General features: G+C 42.6%; 1 protein-coding gene across 2 annotated transcripts in view; it reads right to left on the reverse strand.

Moving 5' to 3' along the window:
- ANXA4 (annexin A4) overlaps positions 1 to 26,549 on the reverse strand; it is a 66,279-nt gene that overhangs the window by 27,919 nt on the left and 11,811 nt on the right. The window contains exons 1-3 of one of the 2 annotated variants that reach the window (XM_072937595.1): positions 15,410 to 15,499; positions 11,219 to 11,273; positions 1,986 to 2,073 (exon numbers count right to left, since the gene is read on the reverse strand). In XM_072937595.1, coding sequence (XP_072793696.1) covers positions 1,986 to 2,073; positions 11,219 to 11,221 — 91 coding nt within the window. In that variant the 5' untranslated portion in view covers positions 11,222 to 11,273; positions 15,410 to 15,499. Of the gene's footprint in view, positions 1 to 1,985; positions 2,074 to 11,218; positions 11,274 to 15,409; positions 15,500 to 26,549 lie in introns of those variants that run through there. The other variant, XM_072937594.1, reaches the window with a different exon arrangement.

The following is a 26,549-nucleotide window of genomic DNA, read 5'->3' on the forward strand; positions in this document are numbered from 1 at the left end:
ATTCTCACCTCGTAACCGGTCTTCCCAAAGTCTTGCCACATTCATTTTCCTGAAAAGACCAACTCTCACGGTGTCCCCCCCTGCTCAGGATACAGGACGGCTCCCCACCATCTGCTGGATTTACTACCGGCGCTGCAGTCTGCCATTTGGGACTCTCCACAGTACCCCGTTCACTATTCTAAGTACCCACATGAAAGGATACAGGCAGCCAAATCCAGACACTTAGCTCTTGAATTACTGTACTTGACCCAACTATACTGCACTCCTCTCTCCTGACCTCCTTCGTCACCAGTCTACGGCTTATGTCTCCCTAACCCCTCTATGTAGCATCCTGATCCTGGCATTGGTGGTTTCCTGGCCAATGCCTTTGGGCCATCCGCCCATGTCAGTAGCACCCTCAGGACCTCCCTGTGGTACCTGCCTTTTCAGAAGGCTCCTATCCAGCCAACTCCCGCTTTGTAAGCACATCCTGCTGGAAGCCACATCTCCATGTATTTATGGCGACTCCCTCAGGCCTCAGCTAAAATGGAAAACAGGAGGATGGTCACACTCATCCCCTGCCTTTGCTCATGCTATTCCAGTTCACCTGAAACACATCCTCTCTTATCTATTTATTTATTTACTGAATAAGCTCAATTCATCTCCTAAGGCCCATCTTGATTTCTACATCCTCCAGGAAGTTTTGCTTGATGCCCCCAGATGACATGTGATCTCTCTGACCCTTAATGGGATCTTTTCTGTGCCCCTCCTGTTGCTATCATATTATGAACTGATCACATTTCTGTGCATGCCTTGGCCACCTAACATCCATTGACTGACTGTTGGAATTTCGGACCACAGGACGGGGTTTATAGTCCTTGTCTTCTCTCACCGTCCGCCTGGCACCGGCCCACACAGCAGGCACTGAAAAGGGCTGGCTGTGTTCAATGTCTCCTGATTCTGATTTTGGGACTTCTGAATGTCATGTGGTCCACGTTCTGAAGGATGGTGTTCTTGCTGTACAGCAAGGAATGAACACACTTTGTAACACACTCTGCTGGACTCATAGGAGAGCTTAATAAATGTTCCCCATTATTGTGATTGTTGCTGTTAGTAGCACTGGGGCTAGGTAAGATGAGCTCTTTTGGGAAAGAAAAACTGGGAAATAACACCTCATGATCAAGCAGTTTTATCCAAATCACGAGGAGATTCTAAATAGCAGCTATGAACCAGAGAGCACGTCTTTGGCTAAATGCCCACCCAGGCAAGGTTGGAGGCAGGGTCCCGGCCAGCGTGGCCTGCAGCGCCCCGGCACGGCTGTGCCCACCGGGCTGGAGGGACTCTGCCCTCGGGAGCTTCCAGAGGGCTGTGCACTAAAGACAAGCTCTTCTGGTCTGGCCTTCTCACCTAAAATGCCACACATCGCATGTGGGTACCGTCCCAGCTACACCCGTCACAGTCAGGCAGAGGGACTGACTCAGGGACAGAACACGGGCTTGGAGCTGGGAGGCCCGAGCTTCAGGTGGGCTCTGCTGAGTGTGCTACGTGCTATGTGCCTTAGCGTGTTCCTTCTCTGAGTCTCACTTTCACATCTGTAAAATGGGGTGGAAACACCAATAACACCAGCTGCTCCCGCTACGTCACAGCGTATATCCGTTAAGATAACATCTGTGAAAGTGCTTTGTAAACCTTGTGGCACTACAAGCATGCATCAGTTAACTGGAAAACAAATACATTTCTAAAGTTCTAGAAATTCATAATGCTGTGATGCAAAAGAGGTTTAAATAATTGGGGAAATCTGGAATGAGTGCATTAAATTTAAAATTCTGGAGTAAGAGTGAGTAATTAATGCCCTCCCACCAAGTTTGCTTTGCAAAGCCAACATGTTCCCATGGTGTTTTCTTAGTGAGACTGACTCACAACTGCCTGTGGACACAACACCCTCTGTGTTGCACAACACACAAGGGGGTGTTTGCCTCCAGTGGGACACTTATGGTGACACTTACCGAGCCCTTTCATGGCCTTCCTCAGGGTCTGGGCATCTTCGGAGGCGTTGAAGCCTGAAGCAGCTTTGACGGTGCCTCCCTTGGCTGCCTGAGTACACAGAGAGAGACGTAACTGACAGGTACCCTCCCACCAGCATGGCGGCATCTCATGCGGCAAACGTTGGCTGAGTGCCCACGTGGGCCAGACGCATTTCCACGTGCTGGGACACAGCAGTGACTGTGAGACATGAGGCTCATGCTCTCCTGGAGCTGACGTTCAAGTTCGGCAGGAGGCAGACAGTAAACAAGCCAAGAAATTAATATTCCACCAGGCAGCTGGTGGTGAGAAGTGCTACAGGGCAGAGAGGTCCTGGAGGGGCTGCTCTGAGCAGTGATGTTCAGGCTGGGATCAGAATGACAGGAAGTAGCTGACTGCAAAGATCGGGGAAAGTGTTCCAGGCAGAGGAAACAGCGGATGCAAAGGACCTGAGGCTGGAACTGGCTTCTGCGGGAGGAGCAGGACAGAGGCCAGGGAGGCTCGAGTTGGTGGGCAAGCTGGGGAGTGGAAAGAGAAATGACACCACTGCCTACGAAGTTGTCTTATCTACCTAGGGAGGGGAAAATCAGACCTGAATCCAGTCAAGCCTCTAGGGCCAAATCCCAATTTACAGTAAACAGGAGAGAGAAGAAAATGTTAACCCTCACCACCACAGGGCTGTGATCAGCGAAACCCAGACTGTGAGAAACACTGTTTGACAAATGGTCTAGGTTCTTCAACAAGTAAGTTGCAAGGAGAATTAGAAAAGAGAAGGATGGAGGATAAATACAGCTTAAAAGAGATAAATAGGAGTATCAATAATCATAATGCATGAAACTTATTTGGATCCTGAATCAAACGAACAGTAAAAAAATAGGACATTTATGAGACAATTGGACATTTAACACTGACTTGATACTTAGTGACACTAAGTAACTAGTGTTAATGTTTTTAGGTATGATAATGGTATTGTGGTTATATATCTTTTTTTTTTAAAGAGTTTGAATCATGCATACATTGAAATAGCATATAGGTGAGAGGATAGTGAACGAGGATTAATAAAATGGCCACACTTAGGCTAACAGATTGCTTATTCTTACGCTTGCCCTTAAAACGGTCAGTTAATCTGACTGACCGGTTGCTACTCACAGCTCTAGGCCCATTGTTAAAACTAAAGCTATTAATTTTGCTGTTTCTACTTTATTCCAGTAATTGAAAGCAATTATCATACTTGGTTTCTGAGTTGTTCTCCAGGGAGGTCACAGAACTGTAACCTTACAAAGTAGGCTAAACACCAAGAAGACCACGCCTTGGATGCTTATGAGATAAAGAGATCAAAAAAGTGACAGCTAGCCTCTATAGAATTGGTCACCTGGAGGCACCATGACTCCACTCTAGTCTTCTGATGAGAAAATAATTCTGTTGATTGTTATTGGTGCTTTATTGTTTAAGCTGTGGCTATATATAATCACCCTACCGCATCTCCAAGAGGGGTTCACAGTTCTGAAGGCACCAGCCTGCTAGAAGTCCCCTTTGCCCGGCAAAGTAATAAAGCTGCCTCTTTTCTTCTAAGCTCCAAGACCCTGTCTCTGAGTTATTTGGCTTGTCAGGGACGGCGGCCGATCTTTCAGCAACAATAAGATGTCTGGAATTTGCTTCAGAATAACACAAGGTGGGAGAAGTAAGTGGAGAGAAACAAGGCTGACCAGGAGTTCACAGCTGCTGACAGGCACAAAGGGATTCTTTTTCATATTTGGTTTACTTTCCTATGTGTTTACACTGTCGACTGAAATAAATACACAGCCTAAAAGTTGAGAGCTATATTTTATTCCGCGGACATTTCTGAGGGCTCCAACTCCTTCGAGCCCAGGAGGACAGCCTCTCAGATCGCTCTGAGGGACCACTCCGAAAACGTAGGGGAGGAGCCAGGATATATAGGAGTTTTACAACAAAGATCAGGAATTCAGAACATTAAAGATTACTGTTAAAGAAAACCAGACATCTCAAGTTAAAGAACTGAGTGCTTTTCTATGCATGGGAAGGAGCAAACGTCTGGGCTCACTGAAATCATTCCTTTGATAAGTACCCAGCTATCTAGGGCCAGTGTCCTGTGCTTTCACATCCCGAGTCCCCTCAGGCTGCAGAGGCGGGGGTAGGAGGTTGTGGGGGTGTGGAAGTGGCAGGGATGGGGTTAGGGGTGGGGGGATGGGTTGGGGGTGGGAGGTGCTGTTTGTTTTCACTGTCGGCAGTGGCTGATGACTTGATGGCTTCACATTCTTTGTTTACTGACATGGCTTGCATTATTTTTCGTTCACAACACTTTTCCATGATAAAATTTTTAAAAATGAAAAAGAAAGAGAAACAGAGAGGTGGCTAGGACAGGAAACAAGGACCCTCCTCACAAGCCGGTAAGAAGTTTCCATTTTATTCTAAGTGCAGTAGGAGCCACTGGCCGGTTTTCAGCAAACGGATGGGGGAGATGATCTGATTTACACGTTAAAAAGATCATGGCGGGGGCAGGGTGGTAGAGTTCCTGCTTAGCTTGCATGAGGTCCTGGGTTGAATCTCCAGTACCTCCATTAAAAACAAATAAACAAACCTAACTGACCCCCCCAAAAAAACTTAAAATTAAGCAAAAGTCATAATTTTTTTTTTTTATGATCACTTGGGTTGCTGTAGGGAGATACAGAGATTAGTTGAGAATCTGGGCCAAGATCCAGGGATATGATGGTAGACGAGGATGAAGCAGTAAAAATGGAAAGAAACAGACAGACTCAGCACATGTTATAGAGCAAAGGCGGCAGAACTTGCTGATGGACTGACGTGGGAGGTGAGGAACGAAAAGAAGCAAGTGTAACTCTAAAGCTTTTTCCCTGAGCAGCCAAGCAGGAGAGTAGCATCATTTACCCAGATGGGGAAAACTGGAGGACTCCCAGATTTGGGATGGCAGTGGGGAGCGGGATTTAGAAGTCCTATTTTCAACATGTTAAATTTGAGATGCCCATTAAACATCCAAGTGGAGTTGTCAAAATGATGGTTGGTTATACAATGTAAATTCAGAGGTCAAGTCTAGAGTGAGCAGTAAACTTAGGACACATCAGCATACGAATGGTATTGGATGAAATGACGTAGGGAGAAAGTGTAGAAAGGGGTCCTAGGACAAGCTGGGGCCTCTCATGCAGAGAAGCACCTGGAATGGATGACCATGGTCCTTGAGGCTAAAAGGAAAACCAGGTTCGTGTGCCTGTCCAGAAGCTGAGGAAGGAGGGAGTGGTCAGTGCCTGCTAAGGCAGGTAAAAGTGGAGGACACAGAAGGGATGGTCAGATTTGGCAACATGGAATTTCCAGGTGACCCTGACAAGAGCTTCTGCAGTGGAACAGAAGAGACAGAAGCCTGACTGCATGGCAGAGGGAAGGATGGGAAGTCACAAGAAGGAGACAGCAGGTCTAGACACCAGAGATGAGGACTAGCATCACCAGAAATGATCAACATGTCTTCAAGTGAGACAGACTCTGATGTGTACAAGAGATACAAAGTTAGTGAATCTGACCTTCTGCAAATACAGACTAAAAATTAAAAACATCAACAGTAAGGATCATCTCAATTGGATTATCTGAGAGATAATTTGCTGAGTAAGATCAAGGTGCTCTTAATATTTCTAATGTATTCACCAATTTGTTAATGTTATTCATGCTATGTGGGGCAGCATAGAGAAATACATATAACTCAATATAAAAATAAGTAAATAGGTGAGGAAATTCAGTGACAGGGCACGAAGTGTAGAATATTACGGTAAAGGAGGGGGTGGGAAGGAAACCAAAATGGAGACCTTAATGACCTGGGTAGTTGTTTGACGAGAGCCACAGGTTTCTCTGCCTAGAAACCAAAGCCAAGAGGGAACTGTAACCAATAATGAGACTCACTGTGTCCATGAGGGGAAAAGAGAGATTAGCTGCTTAAGAAGAGCCCTGCTTTTCTTTGTACTGATGAAGGAGAAATAATAAAATGGCCGCACTTAGGCTAACAGATTGCTTATTCTTATGTTTGCCCTTAAAATGGTCAACAAACCTGACCAACCAGTTACTACTCACAGCTCCCAGGCCCACTGTTAAAACTAAAGCGACTGATCTAACTGATTCTACTTTATTCCGGTAATCAAAAGTTATAATCATACTTGGTTTCTGAGTTGTTCTCCAGGGAGGTCACAGAACCGTAACCTTACAAAGTAGGCTAAACACCAAGAAGACCACGCCTTGGGTGCTTAAGAGATCAAAAAAGTGACAACCACTAGCCTCTACAGAATTGGTCGCCTGGAGGCATCATGACGCCATTCGAAGTCTTCTGATGAGAAAATGATTCTGTTGATTGTGATCTTGATGCTTTATTGTTTAAACTATGGTTATTATATAACCACCCCACCCTCATCCCCAAGGGGGGTTCACAGTTTTGAAGGCATTAACCTACTGTGAGTCCCCTTTGCCCAGCAAAGCAATAAAGCTGTCTCTTTCCTTCTAAGCTCCAAGAACCTGTTTCTGAGTTATTTGGCTTGTCAGGGCTGGGGGCTGATCTTTCGGCAACACTGAGTTTAGAGATGGGCGATCTGCATTAACAGAGCTCTTTCGGGCTTCCTGACTTAGCAGCAGAGGGTAGAATCAAACTAGCTGTGGTTTTTAATGTATCTTCCCCTCTGTTCGCTGACACTAAGCATTATTATAAATCCATTAGCAACCTGTGCTATGATATTCTGGAATCTGTTTTTCTGTCTTTCAAACTGGCCTAATTAGTCATAACCAGCACTTTCTAAAATTGTCCTGCCTCATCACTCTTCCCTTAGCTAGTTTGTCAGGTGTATGCCACTGTGGTGCGCATTTGATTGGCTGAAGTTGCACACAGGGAAGGATCTGAGTGATATTCTTGATACCCAGATGTCAGTGGAGTTCAGACCCTTCTGGAAACATTCCTCTGTTCATAACAGAGTGCTGTGTGCTTTTAAGATGCTAAGAGCTCACACGCTGAGGGAAAGAAGAGATAGCTGAGGCTATCCTCAGGGCTGAGGTCGCATAGTAGGTCTGTTTCTCTTGACTTTTCTGATAATGACCCTTTTGGTAAATGGCAGAATGGGTCAGATTATCAGTGGTAGGATGTTATGGTGATGGGGCGGAACAGAATAGGGACATAGCTGCATTATAGCAAGGGGAGAGGGTTTAACATCTTACATAAGCCTTAGTTAAAATGGACCCTCTTAGCCTTGTGCTCATGATTCCAGTAAAACCTGATATTCATGGAGACGGTCAGCTCTGTCTCCTCTGCATCACTCGGGGGGTCATGAGCACTATAAAGGGAATCCTAACACTGGGAGAAGTCTCATCCGGAGGTCTCGGTGAAGGAGTCCCCCGGTGGGAGAGGTAGTTCAGCTTAGCAGGAAGGAGTGCAGGCAATGGAGTCGGGTAGACCCACCCAGCCTGGAGTCTTGGCTTCAGCCCTTGCTAGCTGTGTGCTCTAGGTGAAGTTTCATTTTTCTCACTGTATACTAAGAATAATATCAACCCACAGGGTTGTTGCCATAATGAAGCAGGGTAACAGGGCAAAGCACTTAGCACAAACAGCAAACAGTTAACTCTAAAACAGAAACTCAGACTCAGTGGCTATCATCACTAACAGCATTATTTTACATGACCTCAATAACATTTCCACGATAAATGTAATAGCGATTTTCTTATATCTATTTCTGATGATATCCCTAATGCAAGCTTATGGGGTAATGCCAAAGCAAAATCTAGAACAGAGCATTTGTACAAGGTGGCAAAAACAATGTAAAATTGATCTGAGGCTCTCTGATGTTTTAATGTGTTCCAAGGATGTAACATGGGCCACGTAAAGGAATGGAGGGTTTTTAATACCCTTAGGGAAGTTCTCCAGCAAGTGAGACTTGAGTTCTAGGAGCTAGTCCACCTTGGCCTGGACCTCTCAGGCCTACTGTGGTCCACAGCAAGCCCATCCAAAGGCCTCTAGTACCAGAAGGTGTGGGTCTTCAACGCTGAAAGACCAGGGTTTCACCTCCTGGATACGGTCAGTGTCTCGCACTCACTCATTACCCTCTACACACTTGACAGAGGAAAGGAGAACTCCATGACGTTAACTTCCTTGGGCACTGAGCTGCATCCCCCAAGAAAAGACATGCTGAAGTCTTCACCCCCAGAACTTCAGAACGTGCCCTTATTTGGAAATAGGGTCACTGCAATTAATTAATTAATTGTAATTAATTAAATTAAGACGAGGTCATACTGGAGTAGGGTGAGCAGCTAATTCAACATGCCTGGTGTCCTTCCAAGAAAGCAGCACGTGAAGACAAAGACACAAAGGGAGAACTCCTCATGGTGATGTGTTGCTCAACTCCAGTCTCTGCCAAAGAACGCCTAAGACTGCCAGCAAAGCCCCGGCAGCTAGAAAGAGGCAAGGAAGGATTCCCCTGCGGATTTCAGAGGGATCAGGGCCCTGCCAACACCTGGGTTCTGGATTTCTAGCCTCCAGAACTGTAAGACAATAAGTTTCTATACTTTTAAGGTCCCCCAGCTTGTGTACCTTGTGACAGCAGCCCTAGGACATTAATACAGGTACTTCGCTTCGCTTCTTCTACTATACATCGTTAGTAACAAGCAAACTGGTGATTTGCCGTCAGAATTCCAAATGGCCTAGCTTAGCCCTTGGTCCTGCCTTGAAACAGCTTTCTGAGTCAAGTGTTTCACAAGGCTCTTCTGGAACTCAATACTGAAAAGAATTTGGATGTACTCAAAGACTACATTTGACTTTAAAGCAAACTGCATTGCTGAGGGACACTACTATGGGAGTAAAATTAAAACCTAACAAAATGGATCGATAGAGGAATTTGCCAAGTTAGTTCAGCTTATCAATTAGCATTCTTAGTGACTCTTTTTTCCAGGAACAAGATAAGCTTGGGAAATTTGTTCCTTTTAGCTCTAAAGTATCCGTATCGATTAAATTCCAGGGCATAATGTGTCACTGTCTGTTCCGGGAAGGCAGGGGATTCCACCCCAGGAAGGCTTCTTGTGCCAGCAGACAAAGGAAACAGAGAAGGCTGCAGGGAAGAAGGATGAAAACAGCTAGAAATCGGTGTTCTATCACAATCGATGGAGTGTGATTCAGGTGTTAAAATAATAATGAAGATGATAAACGTCAAAAGATTGGAATACAGTATAATGAAATATTTAGCAATAAAAAGGAATGGAGGAACAAACTGCTTGCTGATACAGCCACACGGATGGATTGCAAAAAATATAATGCTCACTGTAAAAGAGTTCCTACTCTATGATTCCATTTATAGGATGTTCTAGAGCAGGCAAAGCTAATCAATGGTGAAAGCAACCAGAACAGTGGTTCTATTTCTGGAGTGGAGTGCAGAGCAGGGTGGGGACTGATCTGGAAGGGATGTGAAGGATCCTTGAGTGATGAAGTGTTGGATGTTTATAAGAGGGTTACACGGTACATACAATTGTCAAAACTCATCTTCCAGTGACCTTAAGAGCTGTACATTTCACTATATGTAAATTACACCTCTATAAAAATCACTGAATATTTGAATACAATGGCTTTAAAAACATGTTTTCCTTTTAGACATGTTAATCATATTTGTAGAGATGTGGAAAAAAATTTTTTAAAGAAATGAGAAGAAAATTGAAACACCCGTAACTGCCCTCTCTAGAGTAAATAATTTTAATATGCTATAAGATGTGATATAAGTGTGTCAGCATAGCAGAGATTAGAGTGAATACACTAACTGTTCTTTACGTTCTCACTACTACTATTTCAAAACCACTATCATATGAATAGCATCTAAAATAAAATAATGCAGCGGGGAGGGTACAGCTCAGTGGTAGAGCATGTGCCTAGCAAGCATAAAGTCCTGGGTTCAATCCCCAGTACTTCCATTAAAAAAATTTTTTTTAAATAAAATAAAATAAAATGATGGAAAATAATTGAGGATACAATATTGTGACTATATTGTATGGGTTTCCTTTCCTTTAAAGATGTCCTTTAATTGTCCAATAAATAACAGTCATAATGGAAAAACAGGTTCTAGGAGGAAAGATGAGAGCAACTGAGGTAATTTTTGTCGAATGGAAAGCTCACAAAGGAGTCATTTGGTTACAGCCATCACACACAGAAAGGCTGTGGGCTTGCCAAGGGCAGGAAGAGCGTCCCATTAATTCTGAGCCCCCAGATACCTTGTCTGGCACAAAGTGGGGGCACCACATACATTTCTGAATAAATGTTCTACATGTCCAGGGAGAACCCATCAAGAAAAAAATGGATTTTAAATGAAAGTATGAGAGATTTGGGGAAGACATTAATAAGCCTTTGACAGTCAGGGATGATGAAGAAAATTCTAGAATGTCTAATGTAAAAAAAAAATTTAAGAGTATACTATTACTATTTGTTCAGGATAGTTTACACACCCATCTTCCTAAAGGAAGGCAGAGTGTCTAGTTCCTCTCCAGATATAAGCTTCTACTTCTGCTACTTCTTCCCAGAAGGCAGGGGTCAGGGTCATCTGCCAATTCAGAAACCGTATTTGGGTGTAGGAGGAGAGCAGGTGGCCAGCCTCAGGTACAGCCAGGTTTGCAGCTGAAAGGCTCAGCTTCCACATCAGCTGTGAGCTGTGAGCTTTATAGAATTCTCAAAGGGATCCACTTCCCTGCCTGTCCCAGAGATCAGATAAGCAAACTCCAAGGAATCCAGTCACAGCCAAAAGCAGGAGGGAGGTGACAAGCTAACGGCCAAGAAACACCCTTCTTCATGAGCCTGAAATGACGGGGTTACCCCAAAATGTGGATGCCAGTCATCTCCCGGGGGTAGAAACTGCAGGATTTTTAGTTTTTCCTTTCTATTTGCCTAAAATGTTTATAACGAACACACAGTGCTTCTGCAGAGAGAAAACTCTCTCTTGTTTCTGTATCTTAGGATGTTAGAAAGATTCAAAGGAGACTCTCTTTGAGTTAATTTTCAGGGTCAGGCTACTCACCACCCCTGAAAGAAGTTAAAATGATGTTCCTTTAAAAAAAGAAACTGCCTTTCCATCTCCTCCTCCCTCCCCTCTGTTGAGCAAACAACCCTTTGTCTAAGCCAGCAGCCCCTGGGCACACATCCTGTACCTGTCTGAGGCTGGCACCACGGAGGCTGAGGCACTTCCAAACTTACCATGGCTGTGACTCTATGTCAGGATCAGAGTTCAGTCACCCACGCAGAAGTTCCTCTGTGATAAAAGCAGAGGGGAAATGACTGTGATGAGAGAAGTGTCATTAAAATCATTAATCAGGATAACTGACTGTTTGCACAAAGTTAAGCCACCGGGAAATAAATACACAGTTTCATCAAAAGGCCAGCTATTGATTAGCCAAAGAGACAGAGGGACAGGCTAATAATTAAAGAGAAACTGTTTGAACGGGCAATTGCACCAGCAAAATACTTTCCCACCTGCTCTTCTGTTTGCAGATGCACGTTACAGGAATGACGCCTCTTGCTCAGTTAGGGTGAGATACATTACTTGTACTCAAGCCAAACCTGGATTCTGAGCTGGGAAGCTCTAGTGGACCAGAAGAGGTGCCTCCTTGGAGAGAAGAGATAATCCAACTGCATGGGGGAAACGACTGCACTCCAGCCTTCACCCTGAGTGTGTGTGCGTGTGTGCGCGTGTGTGTGCACGTGAGCATTCGTGTATGATGCCAGGCCATCAGACCAACCAATACTAGGCTTTTCATTTCCCAAAGATCACTTTCACTGCCAACATCTCAAGACTTAAAGGTGCTTCTTGCCTTTAAGCTGTGGCCTTATATACAAAGCTTTGCCCTTAGTTCTCTTCAGCTCCCCCTCTTTCATCAAGAAGACTTGAGTCATCACACATTTATTCAGTCGTTCAGAATGTAAGCAATGTCTTTAGTGTGGGCAGGCCTCTGAGGGGCAGGCCGACTGGCTCCTGTTTCTGTATCCAGGTCCTGTGGAAAAGGCTCCTTCCCTAAGTGTTTAGCTAGATCCTTGACAGTCAAGAATCGTCCTAGAACCAGAAGCATGGGTATCCCCTGGGAGCTTCTTAAAAGTCCAGAATCTCAGGTCCCCAACCCAGACCTACTGCTAGAATCTGCATTTTCACAAGATACCCCAAGTATTTGTCTGCACAGTGGTCTGTAAAGCACTGGCCTAGTGAACCCTACCAAGCAGCACTCATTCCCCTGAACAACTACATCCTTCTTACGCCAGTTTATCACCAATCAGGTCACGTTTGGCCACATTTATTCCCCATCATCCGCTTTCTGAGGCTCAGCTCCGTTCCTCCCATCACTCACTGCGGACCTACCTCATCCTACCTAGGGGTCAAGCCCTTCCTAAGGCGAATGTCAGCTGGTTCTGGGGCACAGCCTGAACAAAGGTGCAGAGGTGGGAATGGGCAGTGGCTTTGGGGACAAGGAGGCAATGAGGCTGCTGGAGCGGTGAGCTCCTTCCAGGAAGGCTCAGAGGTAAGGCTGAAAAAACAGGTGGGGAACTGATTACGAAGGGCCATGTATGTCCATCTGAGGTGTCTGACTTTATACTGCAGACGATGGGAAAATAGTGAAAAGGTTTTGAGTTTTGCAGAGAAATGATGTAAGACAAGACAGACTTCAGCAAGTCACTATTCTACAGGGTGGACTGGAGTCAGAGACAAGGGGTCAGGAAGGCTGGAGGAACTAGCACAGGAATATAGATCTGCACTAAAACAGAGGCCAAGAACAGGATATACCTATGAAATATTTAGAAGGAAGACTTGGTTGGATTCAGCGGCTCTTTGACTATATGGATTTATTCATTCAATCACCAAATATTCATAAAGCCCTTCTCTATCCCAGGCACTGTGTTAGCTGATAGAGATAATACAGAGAATAAGACAAACCACCTGCCTTCAAGGAGCTTCCAGTGTACCAGGAAAGACAGACAACAAATCAACAAATGCACACGCAGGATAATTTCGGCGGGAGGGTATAGCTCAGTGGTGGAGCGTGTGCTCAGCACGCATGAGGTCCTGGGTTCAGTCACCACTACCTCCACTTAAAAATGATTAAATAAATAAATAAACCTAATCCCACTCCCCCACAAATAAACAATAATTTCTGATACCAGTAAGATGAAAATATTACAAGATAATGGTATAGAACATGGATCAGCAAACTTCAGCTCACGGGCCAAATTCTACTTTTCTACACCCTACTAGCTAAGAATGGTTTTTTACAATTTCACCAGTTGACGAAAAATCAAAAGAATAATATTTCATGAAATGTGAACATTATGTAAAATTCAAATTTCAGTGACTGCTTGAGCAAAGTCTTCTGGAAATACTGAGAGTTGTTATTAAGTGAGCTAGAAATATTTCACTAAAGGGAAAATCTGCATCACACTTGAACACAGGGTACTTTTAGCCAGACAACTTCTTTTATAACTTGGACGGCACACAGCATAAATTGATTTATATAGAGACCGCTGTTGTATATTTATTATTTCCTAGCACCAACTGAGCTTGTAAATAGATTTTAGAAATGAACGCAGAAAATGGTCCCCTTTGATTCTTCCATTAGGTGTCAGATAATACATGTAAAGTTTCTTTTTAATTAGAACTATTATTGTTTTTATTATTGTTGGTTTTACGGTAACATCTCTAAAATACATTAACTATTTTTTTTGTTTTTTCAATTTTATTTTTTATTGAAGTGTAGTTGATTTACAATGTTAGTTTCAGGTGTACAGCAAAGCGATTCAGTTATACATATACATACATGTATATTTTTTCTTTTCAGATTCTTTTCCACCATGTGTTTTTACAAGAAATTGAATTTAGTTCCCTATGCTATACAGTAAATCCTTGTTGTTTATCTATTTTGTATATAGTAATGTGTACCTGTTAATCCCAAACTCCTAATTTATCCCTCCCCTGCCCTTTCCCGAATATGTATAAGTTAACCCACAAAAATGCTTCCTAGGACAGTACCGGGCACCTTAATAACTCTTGACAAGAATGGGGGAAGGAATGGAACACACCCCTCCTCCAGTGACAGAACTGCTGTAGGCCTCTTCTCAGCTGCATAAAATGGTCAGCCCCCAAGGGATGAAAGGCCCTTCTCCTTGAACTCCATTTGTAAACGTCCTCCCATGTTTCCACCTGCCTGCAGAGCCAAGGATATTTTATAAGAACCCTTTTCTGTCTCCACCTCTTTGATTCATTTGCTCTTTCTCTTTGAAGATCAGCCTACAGTCCCATAAATGGAACAGTATGACCAAGTTCACAAGAACTTTGTTTTGGGATCTTACCAAGTCCTTTGCGGCTCACAGGCGGCAAATAATGAGCAACTGGGCCTTAGTTTTTACATCTGTAAAGTGCAAACACACTCAGTTTTGGGTGTGGCTCAAATGACCTTAAAAGCATCAGGATTTCAAGATGGAAAGATGTAGACTGAAGGGACCATATGTTCATGACGTCTATAAAAACCTACAGCTTATATACAGGATGTGGGTGGGAAACTGCGCCTTCTTTATAATATGGGAACTCCTCACATGGGGTGCGGGACAGGCTTCCTGAAGGTTTTAGCACATTTAGAACAACTGAAAGAAAGCTGGGAATGAAATATAAGAGACTTATCCCAATGGTAGTTACTTACGGGAATAATAAATTGTAAATATGTTCAACCTATTTCAGGTAAGATTACATAAATTTTCAGAAATAATTTATGAAGAATTGACAAAGAAAAATCAGGTGTGTTGAGAACACATCCCTACTGCTTACCTATAGGAGATGCAGAAGGGTAATTATTACACTATCCCACAAAGTGCCCTATTGTATCATTGTCAGAAATTGGCAAGCCAGGGGCTGACTCCAGCATAAAGTTTCCTATGTCCTCACGGCCGACTGCAGGCACGTGGAACAGGATCTGACTCCAGCTAACATTTCTGCAGGCTATACAGCCAACAGTGTGATGCATTCCTCCCCAGTCACCCTAAATTTGGAAAGCAAGCAAATCAGACTGTTCCCTGAGCAGTGGACTAGTAAAATCAGTAAATAATCATGCAAACAAAGATATGCAAACTCATCTTAAGGAGAAAGAATGGCTCTGGAGATGAAGCCAGCTGGCTGCATGGTATGAGCATGTTTAAAGAAACATTGTGTCGGGAGGTGGGGGAGACGGAGGCTGGGTACACCTGAGTGGTAGAGTGCATGCTTACTATGCAGGAGGTCCTGGGTTCAAGCCCCAGTATCTCCATTAAACAAAATAATAATAAAATGATGAAATAAAATAATTATTAAAAAAAAAGAAAAAAGTTGTGTCTATCAGCAATGCAAGCTCAACCCAAACCATCATCAAGGCTTACTTTGAAATATTTTTCAAAACCCTGGCCTCAAGAAAGGGTGGCTTGACTCCAGGATCCAATGGTCCAAGAGTTGGACATTTTCCCACTGTGAGGATGAATTTTATCCATCTAAAACTCTTTGTTCTGATTCCATAGTTGCCAAGCAACCTCTGGACTAGAGTTTGGCTTCTCATGTGGACCTGTCTACAAAGTAACTGAAGCATGAGGACTTCTGTCTAAGTAACAATTGTATTTCTCAGCATAAATAAAGAAATTAGCAGAGTGTGCATGCATGCATGTGAGTGATGAGCCATAAATATGAACCCATCCCTGAGAGGTGAACCCCTTCTTGGGATGCTAACAAGTATAATTTCTCTGGTCCTGCTGACTGGCTGTGGCACAGTGATGAACTCACCCCAGTACCAGATTTTCTCCTTGAGACTCCCAGTGTAACTTGGTGGCCTCCTTTCAAATTCATAACATTGACCTACATCCCAGGACAGGCAACCCGGACCTTCATTATAGAGGGATCTGCTATCCTGGTGATGACACATTCTTACTGAATCCCTCCCTTCCCTGGAAGATCACATGTGAGTGAGTCACTCGCCATTTTTCTTTGGCACATGGTTTCATTTTACACCCCACAGGATGACACGTTTAAATTTTCAGTCTGCGGATTCGTGGAGGCTGTGACTGGGTCCCAGCCCAGGCACTAAAGGCTTTCAAAACTGTCTATGACTTGGAACTTAGATTCTTCTAAAAGTGAAGGAGATTTTGTTGCCATGATGGAGTTTGAGGTGGGAGAAATAAACATCTTCAAACAGTTAATTGAAGGCAAAATATGTCGTCTAAATGAATACAAAGTTGGAAATCTGCTTGCTAAGCAATCTTAGGGAAGAATCTATTCCAATCTATCACCTGGCAAGTAACTTATTAACAATCTTTTGTCCAAACTTTAGCTACTTATTCACAGCATTTCTGGGAACAACAATGATAATAATTTCAATCCACAAATAATTAACAACCACACATTTTACACATAATTTAAAACATCCACACTCCTCCTCTACCATTCCCATGTCATGCCAAAGTCTGTTAAGGTTTTTACTCCACTCCAACGATTTCTTTGTCCAAAAGGCAGGGAGAAGGAGGAAAGGAGTATTTATCAAACACTCCCCTAAATTATCTTAATCTATCCAATGACCTTTTGCAGCCATGATATTATCTCTACCTTACAAACCAACTGGATGACACAATCATGAAAGCTGGCTTTGGCACGAGTTCTATGTCGTATTAAGAGATAAGATTAGAAAAATAAAAAGTAATGAGGTGGCCTCAGTGATTGCTGGGAGAGCTGGCTGGGCTCTGCACTCTTAGTTAGACCCTCGCCTGGCTCAGTGTCTTTCTACTTCACATAATCCCTCAGTTTCCCCAGGCACAAGCTTCGAGGGGGGCACAGGTCAAAGCATCCTCTAATAAAGGTTATGAACGTTCCTCTGGGTACTGTATTCAGTGTGCATGGCATCATGCTTCAGAGTTTTCTAAGTCACTTTCTTTTGTTATCCGCGGGACTCCGAGTGCCATCTGTGGACTGGAGGTCTTTGGAAGGCTGGTTGGCTGGTTTTTCGTTGGTGGTGCTGTTTTTAAATGATTCTGCCTTTTAAGTGCAGACAAACTATTTGGATCCCCCTCCTCACAGGCTAGTGACCACAGAAACAAGAAATTGATGTATCGGTGATGCCGATTGCTGCTCTCAATCATGGGACTGATAAGATAGTTTCACTGATGTTTCGTGCTCATTCATTCAACAAACGTTATCTGAGGGCCTGTCCCAGGCCAGGTACCATTCTAGGTGCTAAAAGGCACACCTTCATTTCCATCTCTGTATCCTTCATACAGAAAATTATCCCCTATGCCTCATCTGTTCAAGAGTAGTCTATCCTTGAAAAAACAACAATCCTGGAAGCTGTTGGAAATGACTTTGTTGAACTTCCTTCCCTGCAAGGACTCTTTCTGAAGGCTCATCTCCCAGTCTTCAGCCTCCTCCCTCTGGTCCTGGGGCTTACTCCTCCACGGGGCCATCTCGGCCACTGCTCAGTGGTTCAGCACCAGGAAAGCCGGCCTTGTAGTCTCTGTTATGCATTCTGGAGCTAGAAGGACTTTATTTTTAAATAAATATTTATTGCGGGAGGTAATTAGGTATTTATTTGTTCACTTAATGGAGATACCGGGGATTGAACCCAGGACCTTGTGCATGCTAAGCACGTGCTCCACCGCTGAGCTATACCCTCCCCCATATTTTTTTTTAACATTTTTTATTGATTTATAATCATTTTACAATGTTGTGTCTCCCCCATATTTATAAGTAAATATTTATTGACCAGTTAGTTAGTGCCTAGGAGCCTTATCAATATTCTGTCATTTCGCCTTCTCATTGTCCAGTGACCTGGGCACGTCAACTTAAGTTTTAGAAAAGCTCAGCGTAGTGCCTGAAGCCAGTCATGTAGCAGGTGGTAAAAGCTGTGTTATCAGTCACAGCTGTGATTCTAGAGACCTTCATACTCCACCACGCTAAATGCACGCATGTGTACATGCATGTATAATTACGCATTAAGGCAGGTGTCAATGCTGGAAGTTTTTAGAATAATAATGCAGTAAAAACGTTAAATCCAGGGGGCAGGGTATAGCTCAGTGGTAGAGCACATGCTTAGCATGCACAGGGTCCTGCTTTCAATCCCCAGTACCTGCATATAAATAAACAAACAAACAAACAAACAAACAAACAAACCTACCTAGTTACCTGCCTCCCCAATTTTTTTTTTAAATTCAGGGTTAAAAAAATGTCAAATTGTCGCTTTTTTTTTTTGCTGAGCTAAATGCTTTCTTTTCTTCATATCTGTAACAAGCTGGATGCAAAACAAAACAGCAATAGAAATACTCCTCTCCCAGACTTGTCCGGTGGAAAATGGACCACCCTTTGACTGGAGGACAGCTTCAATCAGAAGTGTTGACTACCAGGCTGTTGGCTATTTAAAGAGAGCACATTTCTGACCCCACACGGCCCTGCCCAAGTTCAGCCATCCAGCCTTTCCAGTGGGAGAACAGGCAACATGGCTCTGTGACAGTGTCTCTTGGAGTGGACATATGGCCGGAGTTGTGCGATCACCAGCTGGGAGGGTCATAAGGATTCCATCCAGGCATGTTCTGTGCCCCTCCACCCATAATAGGGTCCAGCATCCTACACTCAGTGCAGGGTTCTGATCACAATACAAAAGTGCTCCCAGTGCAGCCTGCTTCAGAGACTGAGCGATGGATGCATCACGCCCTTGGGGTTAGTCTGAATCCAGTGTCAAAGGTTAGAAATGACCCCATTTGGTTATGTTTATCCTAATTTCAGAAACAGTTAGACTCTCTGGTGCACACTGGTAGGGAGAGAAAGAAGAGATGCTAGAAATAGCTCTTTCAGCGTTATGCTATGAACTGAAAACAGCAGGGGCTTTCGTTCAAAGTCTAACATGGGTTTAGCACAACAGCTGTGACATGTTTTCTCAAGCCCCAGGTGGCAGTTTACTTACGCTATTAGAGGCACTGCCCCTCCAGGCTTAAAACACAATTATTCTTTTAATCTCCCAGAGCTGATTTGCCCTTATTTCACATCAAAACGTCAAGCGAACCACAGGTGAGAGCAATTCCAAGGCTGCGATGGAAGTACACAAAGAGAGCGGCAGTAGAAATGGAGCACCTGTCTTAGGAAGAGCTCATTTCCACCAGTGCTGGATCGCAAGGGTAGCAAAGACCTTAGAGAGCGCCCAGCCCATCCTTTCACATAGACAGGAAACAGCCCTGTCCACAGGTAAGTGGTAGACTTATGGGTAATGGACATGGTAATAATAACGTACTGGGTTCGCTCCTCTGACCCATGGTCTGACAGGTGCTGGCCACACGGGTGGGACAGGTTCACACGAGGACGGGAGAATCCACACTATCCTGCTGATGGGAAACAACCACGGGAAGGTCCAAATCTGAGGGTGGTGCAGCCAACCAACGGCACAGCCTAAGTGCTAATTCTGATGGCCGTTCAGAATTAGCGGGACCTCCCCCTTCCCTGGAACCATCCTTCCTTCCACACCATCCTCCCTCCATAACCACAAGGCTGAAGCCCGGAGCCCAGCCACTTGGGTTTATAACTCTCCTGCGCATACTTCCTAGAATATGATTGGGGGAAAGTTATAATCTCTCTGTACTTCAGTTTCCTCATTGGTAACAGGGAATTAATAGCAAATAGTTACTTTATAGGGTTGTCACAAAGATCACATCACATGAAGTACTTAGAATGGTGCCCACATTCTGTACTCAGCAAATGTTAGCTAGCCTTTTTATTCCTGTTTCCTCCAGGTAACCTTTATCCTCCACATCTACATACTCAAGCATTACCTGTTTAGTGAGCTGTTTAAAGTGTGGGTTACCAACTCTACTCATATTGAAAACAGCTCTGGGACACAGAGTTCAGGCTTTCACATCTACCAGATTTCTCTTAGGCTTCTTTTGGCCACCAAGTCAATGGGGTCCTCTGTGTCTGTCCTCTGAGATTATCATTGTCCTCACAATTGTCGAATTCTAAGATGACACTTTCCCTGGAATCTGCTCGCCAGATTCCCATCCTGGGCCCCCACTTCCCTGCTTTTAATTTTCAGCAGTGCCTTGCACAGAGTGGGTCTATAAGAAATGCTTGCTGACTTTAACTGAACTGGCTGCTCCTATGGACACATGTCTTTATGAACTTCCTCGACTCCTTGAGCTTTCTGAAGTCCTGGTCTCCAGGAAGGGGCCTTCTCCCCACGGGGTTTCCTCCTCTCGCCATGTTTCTGAGCCCCGTGGTACTCTCCAAGCAAACGTTAGCACAGATTCAGTTACTCCAGTCACACTAGTCACACTGGGGCTTATTTTCCAGTGACACTGGAGAACATATTCTCTACTTTGAGGTAGGCAGGGATTTCTTAGACAGGACCCAAAGAAGCACCAGCCATAAAAGGCAGTATCAATAAATAAGATTTCACCAAAATTGAAAAAGGTTTGCTCAACCATAAGCACCTTTAAGAAAATTAACAGAAAAGCCATAGATTGAGGGAAAATATTCACAGATCATTTACCTGACAAAGGACTTGAATCTAGAATATATAAGAACTAAAAATCATTAACAGGAGGATCAACAATGTAATTGTTAAAATGGGCAAAAGAGTTAAAATGGGCAACAGACACTTCACAAAAGAAGATATAAGAATGACCAACAAGTACATGAAAAGGTGCTGCATGTTATTCGTTATGCAGAAAATACAAATTTAAACCACAATGAGGTACCATTTCATATTCCCTAAAATGGTTAAAAAACAAAAACAAAACCTGACCGCATTAAATGTTGGAGAGGATGTAGAGCAATAGCAACTTTTACATGCTGAACTTTAGAGAACTGTTCGACAGTCTCTAATAAAGTTAAACAGGAATCTACCCTTTGACTTGGCAATCCCATCTCTAGATATTTACTCAAGATAAGTGAAAACTCATACCCATAAAAAAACTCGGATAAGAGTATTCACATGAGTCTTATTCACAACTTCTCCAAACTGATAACTCAAATGCCCTTCAACACATGAATGGATAGAGAAAATGTAGAATATTCACACAATGGAATAGATACTATTCAGCAAACCACTGTACAGTGATAACATGGACGAATCTCAAAAACATTATTCTGAGCGAGTGACGCCAAATGAAGTATTTATATGAAATTTATATGAAATTCTGGAAAAAACAAAGCTAATAATAGTGCTAGAAAGGGACAAAAGTGGTTGCGTAGTGGCCAGGGATTGGGGGGGGGGTGGTGAGGCAGAGGGCACATATTTGCACAGGAGCAGAAGGGAAGGAACTTTAGGGGGTGATTGAAATGTATGTTCCTTATCTTGATTGGGGCAGTGGTAACCAAATGTATATATTTGTCAAAACTTATTGAACTCACCTCACACTCATTAGGATGGCTACAATGAAAACAAAACAAAACAAATCAGAAAATAGCACGTGGAGAAACTGGAACCCTTGTGTACTGCTGGTAGGAGTGCAAAATGGTACAGCTACTGTGGGAAACAGCAAGGTGGTTCCTCAAAAAGTTTGACAGATGAATGGATACACAAAATGTACAAATACACAATGGAATATTATTCAGCCTTAAAAAGTAGGGAGATTTGACATGTGCTGGATCTTGAGGACATTATGCTAAGTGAAGTAAGCCAGTCACAAAAACAGCAATACTGAATGACTCCACTCATATTGGTCTTTAGAGCAGTCAAATTCATAAAACAGAAGGTCCAATGGCAGACAGGAGAACAAGGAGTTACAGTTTAGCAGGCTACAGAGTTTCAGTTTTGCAGATGAAAAGAGTTCTGTGGATGGATGGTGATGATGGTTGCAGAACACTGTAAGTGGACTTAATGCTACTGAACTGAATGCTTAAAAAGAGTCAAGATGATAAATTTTATCTAATGTGTATTTTACCACAAGTTTTTAAAGTAATTTTTTAAAAAGTGAACTCCTCTAGAAAACAAAAAAACCTCATTGAACTAAGCACTTAAGACGTGTGCACTTTATTGTATGTAAATTATCCCTCAATAAGATAATAAGCATATATACAGCCAAAAGCATATGATTAAGATAATATTATCTTATTACACACATACACAACTTTGTAGGCTGATGGTGGCCTCTCAAGGCTGTTACCTTCATTTAGCAATATCTACTCAAATGCAAAATCCAAAAACCCAAACAGCTTTCGCACAGCATCCCGGGTAAAATCATGTCTCCTCGGGGATAACAGCTATTCAAAGAGAAAAATCTACCCAGCGCGGTTAAGCTCTGCCACAGGTTACACTGTTTTTCCTGATCCATTTTCCGAATTACCTTAGAATCAAAGGCCCTCAAGGAAACACGAAAGGTCACTTAATTCCATGTTCCTCCTTCAGAAATACCGTAAGTCAATTACTCCAGGCAAGTAAGACTCTAATACAGGAACCCCAACGGCTGTTCACAAGCTGCTGGTGTTGATCTCCAGTTCTTGTCTCTTCCACCACCAGAGCTTCTGTATGTCTATCTGCACTTCGGTGACCCCAACCCCTCCTTACAAATCACAAACTACAGGCCACCATATCCTGAGACACAGATTCCAAGGTTGACCAGTACTCTTTAGGGTCTTTGCGATATGCAGAATCCTTGTATATAACTGGCATAAACCCCATTATTTGAGCTCTCTTAATTGCTTTTGTGATTTCTTTTTGTTTCTTCCCACAAAGACCTGTTATGTGCCTTCCATAAATGCATCCAGTAAATGGAGAAATAAACTGGGATAAAAGCTGTACATTCTTATAATCTACACGTTTTCCACACAAGATACGTTTTTTTTCAGAGGCTCCTTGTAAGGATTTTCCATTGAAATAGGCAGGTCTTCATTGCTGGTTACCTCTTTATACTGTGAACAACTTCTCCAGAGAACTGCATGAATCCTGGAATCTCTAATGCAGACAGCAGCCATTACATAGTGCGCCAACTTCTTCCTCCCTAGCCCACTACAAAGAGCTACCAAAGAGGCCGTGGTTCCTTGCTCATCCTCTTCCTTTCCTTTTTCCAAACCGTCCTGACAAGTCCCTTCCAGTGTTCTTCCCCTGCTGGCCTGAGTACTCGGTTCAAAGTACTCTTGTCTCAGCCACCATAAGTCTTAGGGGTGAACGAGGGGAGCGTCTCATCAGAAAAAAGAACCCTGAATCTAGCATCTGGCCTTTCTCTCATAATCTCCCAGAGGAACTAAAATCCACTCCATCTTTCTTTACAAAATCCTTGTGATACAGGAAGGAAAGAGACAGACAGGACCTGAATGAGAAACTAAAGTACCAGACGGGAGGGACTGTGTTGTCCTGTGAGGTTTTATTTGCCTGTAGGTAGGAAAACAGGTATTATGCAGCCCAGGCCTTTCCTTACCAACACCACCACTTCCGTCTGCATGAGAGAAGAAAAGTCTCTTCCCAGACCAACAGGAATAGCAGCTGAGTTTTCCTTCATAGATCTGCACTGGTTCAACATTGGAGACCGGGAAGTGGGCAGAGAATAAACACTGCTCTCCGAAGTGTCACGTTTTCTCCTGGTGCCTCCCATGCCCTGCGAATATGCAAGTTCTGGCTCTGTGGGCAATTCCCCCACCCCCTGGATCCGCCACTCCCTCAGTGGGCCAGGGTTCTACTTCCCAATCTTTCCAGAGTTCAAAGTGACTCTGGCCGAAGAATACAAAAACAGAATTGTTTAAATTCTTCCACAGTGGATGTCTGATTCACACAGGGAACTTGCTGTTTCTGACGCAGACTCTCCCAGTGTTTTCATTACAAGCTTCATGAAGGCACGGGGAAGCAATGGAAGAAACTCGCAACAAAACCCAAACTACAAGGACCGACACAAGACGATGTTGGAAGCTGAGAGGCACTGAAACTCACTTAAAGCAGACGGAGTGTGTGTGTGTGTTTGTGTACACGGGTTATACGTCTCCATCAGTTCTGTCTGATGTGGGGATCCATCCAGAAAACCCCACCCCAGCCCACCCACCTGAGTTCGGGAGCTGTGAGGTGGACCCATTACTGACCCTACTCCCCTTGAACCCAGCCAAGAGGTGTCGGGGTGGACGCCATGGTGGCAAAGTAGATGCAGGGAAAGGTGACCAAAGAGGAGAATCCTGATAGAAACACATTATATATATATATATGCATTTATATTAGATGCATTATCTATCTATCTATCTCAGAGAAACAGGAATTGGGGGTAGTATAAGATGCCACTTCGGAGAGGCAGAAGAGAACAAAGGAAAAACCAGCTAGAAACTGAGAATTGGACCAGGCACTGGACAGACAACTTTTTCTTCTGTTTAAAGCTTACGCCAACTGAAAAAGGTGCACAGGGTGGGACAAAGGTGTTTGCCCTGACTTTTGACAGACGCAGTCTATACCTGTGTCATGCAGTGCAGTAGCCATAAGCCACATGTAGTTACTGAGCAACTGAAATGCAGCCAGTGCGACAGAGAAAACAATTTTAAATTTTCTTTAGTTTTAACTAAATTTAATTTTAAAATTGAAGCAGTACAAAATAGTTTACCACAACACACAACTGCAATGTTTTGGTGGGGCCACATTTCACTTTAACCATCGCATCGTGCAGTGCGCATGGTAGGCACTTTGAATCTTTTCTAGTATTAAACTTTGTCACATCACCGATCCGGTTGATGGCAACAGATTTATTCACTTTGACTGATATTATCTATGCACTGATGAAATATTTTTAACGTGCCTATTTGAATATGTTTTACAGACGGCATGAATTACAGTGATATCTACATAGACTGTAATTTGTAATTCAATTTAAATAATCATTTAAATTATAACATTATTTTCTAGTGTGAAAAAATAACTTTAGACACACATACAAATTTTAAATGAAGGCAGCTTACCGATGTGAAATTGAGTGGGGAGGCAGAAGCATTATGACTGCACAGTGAGGAAAAAGAGACTCAATTGACATTAAGAATTAGTGAAGTAACATGGACAGATGCTCTTTCAAAAGTGTGATGCTTTTCATTTTAAAGTCAAATCAATTCTTCTAGAAACAGGAACCAGTGTTTTCAATGTGGATGCAAATATTAAAGGAAAATTATCTTTTGATTCTCAATTTAGATACTGGAAAACTTTTTTAAGTATGTTGGAAATAATTTGGGTATGTGAATCTACATGAACACTAAATTTTATTAAATCTAAACACAGATCAAGTATTTCTAGTGAAACTTCATTAGACAGTTTAAAATACACACCAGTTTGTTAAGACTTAGTATGAAAAGAACACTGTAAAATATCTCAATAATTTCTTATATTGATTACATGTTGAAATGATACTTTGGATCTGCTGCGTGAGATCATCAACATTATTAAAATTAATTTCACCTGTCTCTTTTTACTTTTTAAACTGTGACTACTACATAATTCAAATTTACATCTGTGGCTCAATTTATATTTCTGTTACATAGCACTGCTCTACACGTATCTCATCCTGTTTAATAATTTTTATAGGTATTCTTGAGCACTTATGTGTCAGACACTGTTCAAAACACTTTACATGAATGATTAGCTCAGACTATCTCTTTTAAATCTCACCAAAAAGTTGCTTATTTATCTTATTAGTGCCTTAATTTCCCCATTTATTAAAAAAAAAAAAGAAAGAAACACACATTATGGACTTACGACAAAAGAACAAAAGTCTCAGAATATTTAAAGGCAAAACCTATCTCTGAAAATAATCCACTTAATTATTCAGAAGAAACATCCAGGGAACAATTGTGCATCTTCAATAATTGGCAGAATAATCGCATTTTAAATAAGAGGAGGAAATGCTTAGCATAGTAACATCAATAAATCTTTGAGACTAAAGATTTTGGCTTAAATATTCCATACTCAGCACATCAAGGCCAAGACTAATTTTCAATGATCCTTCTTTTCCTCCCTCTCAAATGGCAAGAGATTTGATTTTTAAAACACACATGTTTATTTAAGAGGGCTTACCAAATTATACCTAAACAATGTACTTTTCAATACTGTTTGGTTTCAACTAATTTTTTTCCACATAAAAATAGAATCCTCCCACAGGACTCCTTCTAAAATGGAGAAAGATGAAGACTGAAATGGAGAGTATCTGAGGAGATCATAAAAAATTAACATCTCAAGGGATCACAGAAAAGACATAATGGAAAATGCTGGTTAGCTTTTAAAAAATAAGCTTTATTCGTTATATTAAAGATAATAAATGTACATGGCAGAAAATTTATTATTTGGTCTTATTTCTATCTTAGCAACACCAGGATTTTGTAGTTTTAACAATGCAGTGTGGACCCTGGATAGTTAATGCTAATTTTATTGTCACCATTAACCTCTCTTTCCATTCCACTATTATTATTTAAATACCTGTATGATTTGATAAACTTGTTTCCAAACCTAGCAGGAACGTGGGTAGAGGTCGAATTTTTCGTTGCAATGCTGAAAATCGTGGATCTTTCCTACAAACAGGAAAGATCAACCTTCACAGAATTTTAGAG

Source organism: Vicugna pacos, chromosome 15 (assembly GCF_048564905.1).
Source record: "Vicugna pacos chromosome 15, VicPac4, whole genome shotgun sequence".
NCBI lineage: Eukaryota > Metazoa > Chordata > Mammalia > Artiodactyla > Camelidae > Vicugna > Vicugna pacos.